General features: G+C 43.1%; 1 protein-coding gene across 1 annotated transcript in view; it reads left to right on the top strand.

Moving 5' to 3' along the window:
* The window catches only part of LOC135547779 (striated muscle preferentially expressed protein kinase-like), a 203,453-nt gene that overhangs the window by 157,649 nt on the left and 32,295 nt on the right, over positions 1-13,509 (top strand). The window contains 1 exon segment of the mRNA XM_064977037.1: positions 397-496. Coding sequence (XP_064833109.1) covers positions 397-496 — 100 coding nt within the window.

Raw genomic sequence — 13,509 nt, 5'->3', positions numbered from 1 at the left:
GATGAGATATATCCACATCCTAGGCCACCAGTTGTATCGTTTCAGCTATATTCTTTAATCCCCAAATTACAGGAAAATATTAGTACCGTCTAATTTCCTGGTTGTTTTATTCTGTGATTATCTTTTCAATTCATTTAGGGTATTTGAGTAGACAGCCGGATCTACACAACCGATGTCGAAGGACATGGATTCATCTTGATGTTAGACTACTTTTGTGGACTAAAAACATCTGACAAACTTTCATTTTGGAGTGAACAGACAGATTGTTGAGATGCAGCTATGTAGAGGCAGATTAGCAGTTGGGAATGTGATTAACACAGGCCCGAATACTATGAAATGTGGGCCTGTAATTAGGCTACATTGTAATTGTGTCCTCACTTCTGTGCTACCTTGCAGTTAAAGAAGACAAGGAGGATACAATGGAGGACGAGGAGACCGTTTTCAGGAAGATGCGCCGGCTGACTGACTACTATGACATCCACAAGGAAATAGGGAGGTGAGGCACCCGTTTGTCGCTCTTTTTTTTCTAGCTTTATTTACAAACTAAATGGTAATTTTCCATGAGAAAAATTGTGAGACCTGCTTTAATTCTTTAAAGGTATTTTTGTGGTAGTGGAAGATTTTAGATTTGATAAGCAGAGAAGTGGACTAAGATTTCATACGCTCTAAGTTTTTGTCTAACTTCTTGGGAAAGTGATCAAAGTAGCTGATTTTTGGTATAGACCTTTACACACTGCATTGTTCTTAAACCTGGGATATCCTCACTGCATGAAAAGACATGTTTCTGGGTTGAACATTCCAGATCACTTTCCCTCAAACTAAATGTTTTCAGAAATTATCAAGGCGTGTCACACATACACAGCTTCGGCACACCCAGTGTGAACATTGGGAAACGAATGGGCTGGTGTTCAGACGATATGAACGGGTCTGTAAACCCGATGTGATTGGGTTGAATATTCACAAAACACTTACCCGGGAATAAACAGCATCTCTCAGGGTGTCCTGACAATGTGTACTGCAGTTGTGTGTTTGTCTATGTCTGAAAAACTCCAGATCACTTTTACAAACCTACAATACTCACTCTCCCACCTCATAAATCTCAGAACCTTGCCATGGCGAAGGCGTCAAGGCATGCGTACTAAGTGGTGAAAATGCTAGCTGTAAAATGCTAGCTAACATTATTGCTAATTTGCTACACCAGCTGCAGTAGTCAACACTAAAATAATCTTTAGGCTTCTTTAGAAAACATACCGTTACTCTGTGTTACTATCAAACATCCAATTGCCAAACTATGGTTGTGCATACCGGACAAACTGGTAAAACACATATTTGTTTCCCTGAAAGGAGCTAGTAATATTAACGTTAGGCTATACAATGCTACTTTTTCAAACATCTAAACCCACTTTCACATTATACATTCACAAAAAATACAAAAAATAAATATTTGTTAAATTGTTATCTTTAAATACATTTTGGAAAAACGTTAACCATTGATACACAAATGAGTAGGCCTAACATTAGCTAGGTAGCTATACACGTCACAAAATCAAAGTCAAGTCTATTTGTCAAATACACTGGCTGGGTGTTAAACCGTAAATTAACTATACAGGTATTCATTCATGGACAGGTTTGAATTTACACTTCACCTTATATTAAAGCATTTTAATGTTTAATTTGTTATCTTAAAAAATTCAGGAACAACTCCAAAAAAGGATGGCCCTCATCCATTTTTATGTCCATAAAGAACTGCCTTTAGCTGAGAACTGAGGAAGTTTGATTGCAATACCAAGAAGTCAAACACTTTGGGAGGTAAGACCCCAAGAAATTGGGCAACTAACCCTAGTGGCAAACGTAAGAACTGCAGTCAAATAGGTCGGAGAATAATACTTCTGTCAAGGAAACGTTATTTAATAATTTTTTTTTGCGAAATGGAGGCATATTAAGACAAAAGAAAGAAGACACAGTATTAGTGCCGGAATTGAACAAATAACTCTGCAAATGGGAAGCATTGGCCGAGTAACAAGCTAAAAAATAGGATTTTGATTCCTATTCAATGTTCTATAAATAGGACTTCTTGCCTATCAGTTTTGTCCTATTATTTTTGGTTGAACAGTAAAGCAATCAGAATGGAGAAAACACATTAAAATCACTTAGAATTCATTTGTTGCCATCCTAGGGCATATTTACAACTTGGATCATTCAGAAAAATCAAATACTCTCATACAGTCAAACATTTGCAAAATACAGTGATATGATATTTTGGCCATATCGCCCAGTGTTAGATATACAGTCCCTTTGGAAAGAATTCAGACCCATTGACTTTTTACACATTTTGTTAGGTTACAGCCTAATTCTGAAATGTTCCTCATCAATCTACACCCAATAAACCATAATGACAAAGCAATAAAACAGTCTTTTAGAAATGTTTGCTAATTTATAAAAAATATAAATATTTATAAATATTACATTTACATAATTATTCAGACCCTTTACTCAGTACTTTGTTGAAGCACCTTTGGCAGCAATTACAGCCTCGAGTCTTCTTGGGTATGACGCTACAAGCTTGGCAAACCTATATTTGGGGTTTCTCCCATTCTTCTCTGCAGATCCTCTGAAACTCTGTCGGGTTGGATGGGGAGCATTGCTTCACAGCTATTTTCAGTACACTTCAGAGATGTTCGATAGGTCCACTCAAGGACATTCAGAGACTTGTCCCAAAGCCACTCCTGCTTTGTCTTGGCTGTGTGCTTAGGGTCGTTGTCCTGTTGGAAGGTGAACCTTTGCCCCAGTCTGTGGTCCTGAGCACTTTGGAGCAGGTTATCATCATCCTGAAAATACTGAAATTTCAATCCCTAACTATAACATCTTCCGACAAGATAGAACTGCCAAAGGGGGCGAAGTTGCAATCTACTGCAGAGATAGCCTGCAGAGTTCTGTCATACTATCTAGGTCTGTGCCCAAACAATTTTAGTTTCTACTTTTAAAAATCCACCTTTCCTGAAACAAGTCTCTCACCATTGCCTATTGTTATAGATCACATTCAGCCCCCAGGTGTTCCCTGGACACCATATGTGAATTGATTGCACCCCATCTATCTTCAGAGCTCATAATGTTAGGTGACCTAAACTGGGACATGCTTAACACTCCGGCCGTCCTACAATCTAAGCTAGATGTCCTCGATCTCACACAAATTATCAAGGAAACTACCAGGTACAACCCTAAATCCGTAACCATGGGCACCATCTTAGATATCATCCTGACCAACTTGCCCTCTAAATACACTTCTACTGTTTTCGACCAAGATCTCAGCGATCACTGCCTCATTGCCTGCATCCGTAATGGGTCAGCGGTCAAACGACCTCCACTCATCACTGTCAAACACTCCCTGAAACACTACAGCGAGTAGGCCTTTCTAATCGACCTGGCCCGGGTATCCTGGAAGGATATTGACCTCATCCCGTCAGTAGAGGATGCCTGATTTTTAAAGCCTTGTAGAACCAGGAACATATATAGCCCTTGGCTCTCTCCAGACCTGACTACCCTTAACCAACACAAAACATCCTATGGCATTCTGCAATAGTATCGAACAGCCCCTGTGATATGCAACTTTTCATGGAAGTTAGAAACCAATATACACAGGCAGTTAGAAAAGCCAAGGCTAGCTTTTTCAAGCAGAAATTTGCTTCCTGCAACACAAACTCAAAAAAGTTCTGGGACACTGTAAAGTCCATGGAGAATAAGACACCTCCTCCCAGCTTCCCACTGCACTGAGGATATGAAACTCTGTCACCACCGATAAATCCACTATAATTGTGAATTTCAATAAGTATTTTTCTACGGCTGGCCATGCTTTACAACTGGCTACCCCTACCCCGGTCAACAGCACTGCACCTCCCACAGCAACTTGCCCAAGTCTTCTCCATTTCTCCTTCTCCCAAATCCAGTCAGCTGATGTTCTGAAAGAGCTGCACAATCTGGACCCCTACAAATCAGCCGGGCTAGACAATCTGGACCCTTTCTTTCTAAAACTATCTGCCGAAATTGTTGCAACCCCTATTACTAGCCTGTTCAACCTCTCTTTCGTGTCGTCTGAGATTCCCAAAGATTGGAAAACAGCTGCAGTAATCCCCCTCTTCAAAGGGGGGGGGGTGACTCTAGACCCAAACTGCTACAGACCTATATCTATCCTACCCTGGCTTTCTAAGGACTTCGAAAGCCAAGTCAACAAACAGATTACCGACCATTTCGAATCCCACCGCACCTTCTCCGCTATGCAATATGGTTTCAGAACTGGTCATGGGGGCACCTCAGCCTTGCTCAAGATCTTAACCGCCATCGATAAGAAACAATACTGTGCAGCCGTATTCATTGACCTGGCCAAGGCTTTCGACTCTGTCAATCACCACATCCTCATCGGCAGACTCGATAGCCTAGGTTTCTCAAATGATTGCCTCGCCTGGATCACCAACTACTTCTCCGATAGTGTTCAGTGTGTCAAATCGGAGGGCCTGTTGTCCGGGCCTCTGGCAGTCTCTATGGGGGTGCCACAGGGTTCAATTCTTGGGCCGACTCTTTTCTCTATATACATCAATGCTGCTGGTGAGTCTCTGATCCACCTCTACGCAGACGACACCATTCTGTATACTTCTGGCCCTTCTTTGGACACTGTGTTAAAAACCCTCCAGACGAGCTTCAATGCCATACAACTCTCATACCGTGGCCTCCAACTGCTCTTTAGTACAAGTAAAACCGATCGCTGCATGCACCTGCCCGCCCGTCCAGCATCACTACTCTGGACGGTTCTGACTTAGAATATGTGGACAACTACAAATACCTCGGTGTCTGGTTAGACTGTAAACTCTCCTTACAGACTCACATCAAACATCTCCAATCCAGTTAAATCTAGTATTGGCTTCCTATTTCGTAGCAAAGCATCCTTCACTCATGCTGCCAAAAACACCCTCGTAAAACTGACCATCCTACCGATCCTCGAATTCGGCGATGTCATTTACAAAATAGCCTCCAATACCCTAATCAATAAATTGGATGCAGTATATCACAGTGCCATCCGTTTTGTCACCAAAGCCCCATATACTACCCACCACTGCGACCTGTATGCTCTCGTTGGCTGGCCCTCGCTTCATACTCATCGACAAACCCACTGGCTCCAGGTCATCTACAAGACCCTGCTAGGTAAAGTCCCCCCTTATCTCAGCTCGCTGGTCACCATAGCAGCACCCACCTGTAGTACGCGCTCCAGCAGGTATATCTCTCTGGTCACCCCCAAAACCAATTCCTCCTTCGGCCGCCTCTCCTTCCAGTTCTCTGTTGCCAATGACTGGAACGAACTACAAAAATCTCTGAAACTGTTAATACTTATCTCCCTCACTAGCTTTAAGCACCAGCTGTCAGAGCAGCTCACCGATTACTGCACCTGTACATAGTCCATCTATAATTTAGCCCAAACAACTACCTCTTCCCCTACTGTACTTATTTATTTTGCTCCTTTGCACCCCATTATTTCTATTTCTACTTTGCACATTCTTCCACTGCAAATCTACAATTCCAGTGTATTACTTGCTATATTGTAATTACTTCGCCACCATGGCCTTCTTTTGCCTTTACCTCCATTATCTCACCTCATTTGCTCACATTGTATATAGACTTATTTTTCTATTGTATTATTGACTGTATGTTTGTTTTACTCCATGTGTAACTCTGTCATTGTATGTGTCGAACTGCTTTGCTTTATCTTGGCCAGGTCACAATTGTAAATGAGAACTTGTTCTCAACTTGCCTACCTGGTTAAATAAAGGTGAAATAAAAAAATAAAAAATACATGGAAGAATGCTTCTCCCTCTCTGTCATGGATTGCCATGGTTGCCCTTAGTTTGAAGATGTAATCCGGAGACAGATGTTTTATAAAACAGCCTTCTTATGTGTGTTCTCTTTTCCACTCCCTTTGCATATTTACAATCAAACGCCAACATTTACTCCATCGTCTTAGCTATCATTCTCTGCTTCCACCGGGAATTTCACTGATTTTAAAGATCGGTCCTCCAGAATGCAGCGAGTAAAACTTTTTCAGTTATTTGTGATATCTTTCAGAAATGCTGCGTTAGAAATAATTAGATACACATACTGACCCAACTCATGTTATAGACAGAAGCATGCTAAATGGCAGACCAATCCGAACTCATCTCTTGGCATATCCAGCCCATCCATTATCTCAGCCAATCATGGCTAGCGGGAAGGTTCCTGTATTTTTTGTGTCTAAACCAATTAGGCTCATAATTTTTTTCTTCTTATTTACAGATGGCATACAAGTTTATTATTGAGGCACATTAAAGTTCATATGTTCCAGGAGGCATTTCTGCCTAAAAGATGCATTTTGCTAAAACAAAAAATGCAAGACATAAGCCTAATTTCCTGAAATGAGTCACAAATGTAATAAAACATAAGTGAATTTGTACATATACTTATGATACCTTCAAATGGGGAATTTACAGTGCTTTCAGAAAGTAGACTCTGACTTATTCCACGTCTTGTTGTGTTCCAGCCTGAGTTTAAAATAGATTAAACTGAGATTTTGTATCACTAGCCAACACATAATACCCAATCATGTCAAAGTAGAATTATGTTTTTAGAAACGTTAACAAATTAATAACAAATGAAAAGCTGAAATTTCTTTTGTCATTAATAATTCAGTCGCATAAGTTGAATGGACTCACTGTGTGCAATAATAGTATTTAACATGAATTTAGAATGACTACCTCACCTCTGTACCTCACACATACCATTATCTGTAAGGTCCCTCAGTTGAGCAGTGAATTTCAACCACAAAACCCAGTGAGGTTTTCCAATGCCTCACAAAGAAAGGCACCTATTGGTAAAAAAATACAGACATTGACTATTCCTTTGAGCTTGGTGAAATTATTAATTACACTTTGAATGGTGTATTAATACACCCAGTCACTACAAAGACACAGACATCCTTCCTGACTCAGTTCCCGGAGAGGAGAAAACCGCTCAGGGATTTCACCATGAGGCCAATAGTGACTTTAAAACAGTTAGAGTTTAATGGTTGTGATATGAGTAACTTGGGGATGAGTCAAAAACATTGTAGTTACGCTACAATACTAACCTAAATGGCAGAGTCAAAAGAAGGAAATCTGTACAGAATAAAAAATATTCCAAAACGTGCATACTGTTTGCAATAAGGCACTGAAGTAAAACTGCAAAATAAATTGGCAAAGATATTAACTTTATTTTGTGAATACAAAGCATTATGTTTGGGGAAAATCCAACACAACACATCACTGAGTACCACGCTTCATATTTTCAAGCATGGTGGTGGCTGCATCATGTTATGGGTATGCTTGTCATCAGCAAGGACTAGGGAGTTTTCTATGATAAAAAGACACAGAATAGTGCTAAGCAGAGGCAACATTCTAGAGGAAAAACCTGGTTCAGTCTACTTTCCAACAGATACTAGGAGAAAAATTTAGGACAATAACCTACAACAAGGCCAAATATACACTAGAATTGCTTACCAAGATGACATTGAATGCTCCTGAGTGGCCTAGTTACAGTTTTGACTTAAAATCTACTTGAAAATCAATGGCACGACTTGAAAATGGCTGTTTAGCAATGATCAACATCCAACTTGACAGCTTGAAGACTTTGTTAAAGAATAATGTGAAAATATTGTACAATCCAGGTGCGTAAAGCTCTCAGAGAAGTACTCACATCTGTATTTGCTGCCAAAAGTGATTCTAACATGTATTGACTCAGGGGTGTGAATATATAGGTAGTATCACATTTTCATTTCACTTCATTACAGTACAACGGTTTGATTTGTTTGATCGTAGCTAGCTAGCTACATAGCCGTCTTTGTATCTAAGACAATAATGTAGTCTAGAGCGATTTTCTAGGTTAGCTAGCCAGCTATTGTCGTTCTTTTAACGTAACGTAACGTAATCAACACTGCTAGCTAGCCAGCTAGCCCCCGAATAGCAGCACTGTAGAAACTATTACACTCGACGGAACGACTTGATTGGTGTAGTGTCAACAACGCAGCCACTGCCAGCTAGCCTACAAAGTCAACAACACAGCCACTGCCAGCTAGCCTACTCCAGCAGTACTGTATCATTTCAATCATTTTAGTCTATAAGATTCTTGCTACGTAAGCTTAACTTTCTGAACATTCGAGACGTGTAGTCCACTTGTCATTCCAATCTCCTTTGCATTAGTGTAGCCTCTTCTGTAGCCTGTCAACTATGTGTCTATCTATCCCTGTTCTCTCCTCTCTGCACAGACCATACAAACGCTCCACACCGCGTGGCCGCGGCCACCCTAATCTGGTGGTCCCAGCCCGCACGACCCACTTGGAGTTCCAGGTCTCCGGTAGCCTCTGGAACTGCCGATCTGCGGCCAACAAGGCAGACTTCATCTCAGCCTATGCCTCCCTCCAGTCCCTCGACTTCTTGGCACTGACGGAAACATGGATCACCACAGATAACACTGCTACTCCTACTGCTCTCTCTTCGTCCGCCCACGTGTTCTCGCACACCCCGAGAGCTTCTGGTCAGCGGGGTGGTGGCACCGGGATCCTCATCTCTCCCAAGTGGTCATTCTCTCTTTCTCCCCTTACCCATCTGTCTATCGCCTCCTTTGAATTCCATGCTGTCACAGTTACCAGCCCTTTCAAGCTTAACATCCTTATCATTTATCGCCCTCCAGGTTCCCTCGGAGAGTTCATCAATGAGCTTGATGCCTTGATAAGCTCCTTTCCTGAGGACGGCTCACCTCTCACTGTCCTGGGCGACTTTAACCTCCCCTCGTCTACCTTTGACTCATTCCTCTCTGCCTCCTTCTTTCCACTCCTCTCCTCTTTTGACCTCACCCTCTCACCTTCCCCCTACTCACAAGGCAGGCAATACGCTCGACCTCATCTTTACTAGATGCTGTTCTTCCACTAACCTCATTGCAACTCCCCTCCAAGTCTCCGACCACTACCTTGTATCCTTTTCCCTCTCGCTCTCATCCAACACTTCCCACACTGCCCCTACTCGGATGGTATCGCGCCGTCCCAACCTTCGCTCTCTCTCCCCCGCTACTCTCTCCTCTTCCATCCTATCATCTCTTCCCTCTGCTCATACCTTCTCCAACCTATCTCCTGATTCTGCCTCCTCAACCCTCCTCTCTTCCATTTCTGCATCCTTTGACTCTCTATGTCCCCTATCCTCCAGGCCGGCTCGGTCCTCCCCTCCCGCTCCGTGGCTCAACGACTCATTGCGAGCTCACAGAACAGTGCTCCGGGCAGCCGAGCGGAAATGAGGGAAAACTCGCCTCCCTGCGGACCTGGCATCCTTTCACTCCCTCCTCTCTACATTTTCCTCCTCTGTCTCTGCTGCTAAAGCCACTTTCTACCACTCTAAATTCCAAGCATCTGCCTCTAACCCTAGGAAGCTCTTTGCCACCTTCTCCTCCCTCCTGAATTCTCCTCCCCCCTCCTCCCTCTCTGCAGATGACTTCGTCAACCATTTTGAAAAGAAGGTCAACGACATCCGATCCTCGTTTGCTAAGTCAAACGACACCGCTGGTTCTGCTCACACTGCCCTACCCTGTGCTCTGACCTCTTTCTCCCCTCTCTATCCAGATGAAATCTCGCTTCTTGTGACGGCCGGCCGCCCAACAACCTGCCCGCTTGACCCTATCCCCTCCTCTCTTCTCCAGACCATTTCCGGAGACCTTCTCCCTTACCTCACCTCGCTCATCAACTCATCCCTGACCGCTGGCTACGTCCCTTCCGTCTTCAAGAGAGCGAGAGTTGCACCCCTTCTGAAAAAACCTACACTCGATCCCTCCGATGTCAACAACTACAGACCAGTATCCCTTCTTTCTTTTCTCTCCAAAACTCTTAAACGTGCCATCCTTGGCCAGCTCTCCCGCTATCTCTCTCAGAATGACCTTCTTGATCCAAATCAGTCAGGTTTCAAGACTAGTCATTCAACTGAGACTGCTCTTCTCTGTATCACGGAGGCGCTCCGCACTGCTAAAGCTAACTCTCTCTCCTCTGCTCTCATCCTTCTAGACCTATCGGCTGCCTTCGATACTGTGAACCATCAGATCCTCCTCTCCACCCTCTCCGAGTTGGGCATCTCCGGCGCGGCCCACGCTTGGATTGCGTCCTACCTGACAGGTCGCTCCTACCAGGTGGCGTGGCGAGAATCTGTCTCCTCGCCACGCGCTCTCACCACTGGGGTCCCCCAGGGCTCTGTTCTAGGCCCTCTCCTATTCTCGCTATACACCAAGTCACTTGGCTCTGTCATCACCTCACATGGTCTCTCCTATCATTGCTATGCAGACGACACACAATTAATCTTCTCCTTTCCCCCTTCTGATGACCAGGTGGCGAATCGCATCTCTGCATGTCTGGCAGACATATCAGTGTGGATGACGGATCACCACCTCAAGCTGAACCTCGACAAGACGGAGCTGCTCCTCCTCCCGGGGAAGGACTGCCCGTTCCATGATCTCGCCATCACGGTTGACAACTCCATTGTGTCCTCCTCCCAGAGCGCTAAGAACCTTGGCGTGATCCTGGACAACACCCTGTCGTTCTCAACTAACATCAAGGCGGTGGCCCGTTCCTGTAGGTTCATGCTCTACAACATCCGCAGAGTACGACCCTGCCTCACACAGGAAGCGGCGCAGGTCCTAATCCAGGCACTTGTCATCTCCCGTCTGGATTACTGCAACTCGCTGTTGGCTGGGCTCCCTGCCTGTGCCATTAAACCCCTACAACTCATCCAGAACGCCGCAGCCCGTCTGGTGTTCAACCTTCCCAAGTTCTCTCACGTCACCACGCTCCTCCGCTCTCTCCACTGGCTTCCAGTTGAAGCTCGCATCCGCTACAAGACCATGGTGCTTGCCTACGGAGCTGTGAGGGGAACGGCACCCCAGTACCTCCAGGCTCTGATCAGGCCCTACACCCAAACAAGGGCACTGCGTTCATCCACCTCTGGCCTGCTCGCCTCCCTACCACTGAGGAAGTACAGTTCCCGCTCAGCCCAGTCAAAACTGTTCGCTGCTCTGGCCCCCCAATGGTGGAACAAACTCCCTCACGACGCCAGGACAGCGGAGTCAATCACCACCTTCCGGAGACACCTGAAACCCCACCTCTTCAAGGAATACCTAGGATAGGATAAAGTAATCCTTCTCACCCCCCTTAAATGATTTAGATGCACTATTGTAAAGTGGCTGTTCCACTGGATGTCAGAAGGTGAATTCACCAATTTGTAAGTCGCTCTGGATAAGAGCGTCTGCTAAATGACTTAAATGTAAATGTAAACGTAAAAATATATATATATATATATATATATATATATATATATATATATATATATATATATATATATATATATAAGATATTTCTGTATTTAATTTTCAATACATTTGCTAAAATGTCTAAAAACTTATTTTCCCTTTGTCATTATCGGGTATTGTGTGTAGATGGGTATGAAAAATGTGTAGTTATTCCCTTTTGAATTTTCCCAAACACATACAGTTGAAGTTGGTAGATTATATACACCTTAGCCAAATACATTTAAACTCAGTTTTTCACAATTCCTGACATGTAATCCTAGTAACAATTCCCTGTCTTAGGTCAGTTAGGATGACCACTTTATTTTAAGAATGTGAAATGTCAGAATAATAGTGGAGATAATTATTTATGTCAGCTTTTATTGCTTTCATCACATTCCCATTGGGTCAGAAGTTTAAATACACTCAATTAGTATTTGGTAGCATTGCCTTTAAATTGTTTAACCTTCCAGAGGCTTCCCACGATAAGTTGGGTGAATTTTGGCCCATTCCTTCTGACAGAGCTGGTGTAACTGTGGCGGGCCGGGTGCCTGCAGGCGACTCCTTGTGGCGGGCCGGGTGCCTGCAGGCTGGCCTCGGTCATCAGTTGAACAGTTGAACTCTGACACATTGGTGCGGCTGGCTTCCAGGATAAGCGGGCGGGTGTTAAGCACCGTTTGACAGGTCATGTTTCGGAGGATGCTTGACTCGACCTTCGCCTCCCGAGCCTGATGGGGAGTTGCAGCGATGAGACAAGATCAGAATTGGGGAGAAAAAGGGGGTAAAATATACACACAATTTTTTTGAATACAAGCAACTCAAACCAGTCTACATGTTTTGAAGTTTGAATGGCGTTTCTAGCTTAAACTGTGTAGGAGGAGTTGAGTGCTAAATAATAATAATAATAAGTATGATGAAGATTTAAGTGTTGGCTTTTGCCACACAAGCCCCACAATAGCTAAATGGTAACTTTACAAGTAATGTTCTGGGGCTTGCTTCAACTCTTGAAAAGTATTTTTGTGGTAGTGGAAGAAGTAAAAAATGTTTTACTCAAGCTGATGTCATGACAAACAAGTGCCCTCATAATGCAATGAAGATGACAAAGACAAAATGTTTGTGTATACTCTGATTGAAGTAAGACACAAGAAAAATTTAACTGCCTAACTTGTTTACACTGTTTGATTTGTTTGAAAAATAAACTTTCCCTGAAAACATATTGTATTTGTTCAATGGTTTTTCTCATTCATATTAACTCAATGATGCTCACCCCAGGGTGGCAGGGTAGCCTAGTGGTTAGAGTGTTGGACTAGTAGCCATAAGGTTGCAAGTTCAAACCCCCCAAGCTGACAAGGTACAAATCTGCCATTCTGCCCCTGAACAGGCAGTTAACCCACTGTTCCACGGCCGTCATTGAAAATAAGAACTTTTTCTTAACTGACTTGCCTAGTAAAATAAAGGTAAAAAAAAAGGTTCCTAGGCTGTCATTGTAAATAAGAATTTGTTCTTTAACTGACTAACCTAGTTAAATAAAGGTAAAAAAAAACAAATAATAATGATTGTTTTAATCTTGTGTAGAGTAATTGTGGTCAGTAGTTGTGTGGTTGTGGTCAGTAGTTGTGGTCAGTAGTTGTGTGTTTGTGATTAGGGCTGTGGCAGTCATGACACTTTGTTATCGTCTCACGGTAATTGACCGTTAATTAACATAAACATGTTTTGCATCTCCAGGCCTCCACACAAACAAGCTGCGTAAAAGCCACTGATGCATGCCGTTGGAACATCTACACTGAACAAAAACATGAACGCAACATGTAAAGTGTTGGTCCCATGTTTCATGAGCTGAAATAAAAGATCCCAGAAATGTTCCATAAGTTGATTTCTCTAAAGGTTTTGCCACAAATTTCTTTACATACCTTTTGGTGATCATTTCTACTTTGCCAAGATAATCAATCCATCTGACAGGTGTGGCATATCAATAATATGTTTGAACAGCATGATCATTACACATGTGCACCTTGTGCTCGGGACAATAAAGGCCACTCTAAAATGTGCAGTGATGTCTCAGGTTTTGAGGGAGCGTGCCATTGGCATGCTGACTGCAGGAATGTCCACCAGAGCTATTGTCAAAGATTTTAATGTTCATTT

This window comes from Oncorhynchus masou, chromosome 10 (assembly GCF_036934945.1).
Source record: "Oncorhynchus masou masou isolate Uvic2021 chromosome 10, UVic_Omas_1.1, whole genome shotgun sequence".
Lineage (NCBI taxonomy): Eukaryota > Metazoa > Chordata > Actinopteri > Salmoniformes > Salmonidae > Oncorhynchus > Oncorhynchus masou.
Note: the sequence above shows the minus strand (reverse complement) of the source record. Positions and strands in the feature narration are given on the sequence as shown.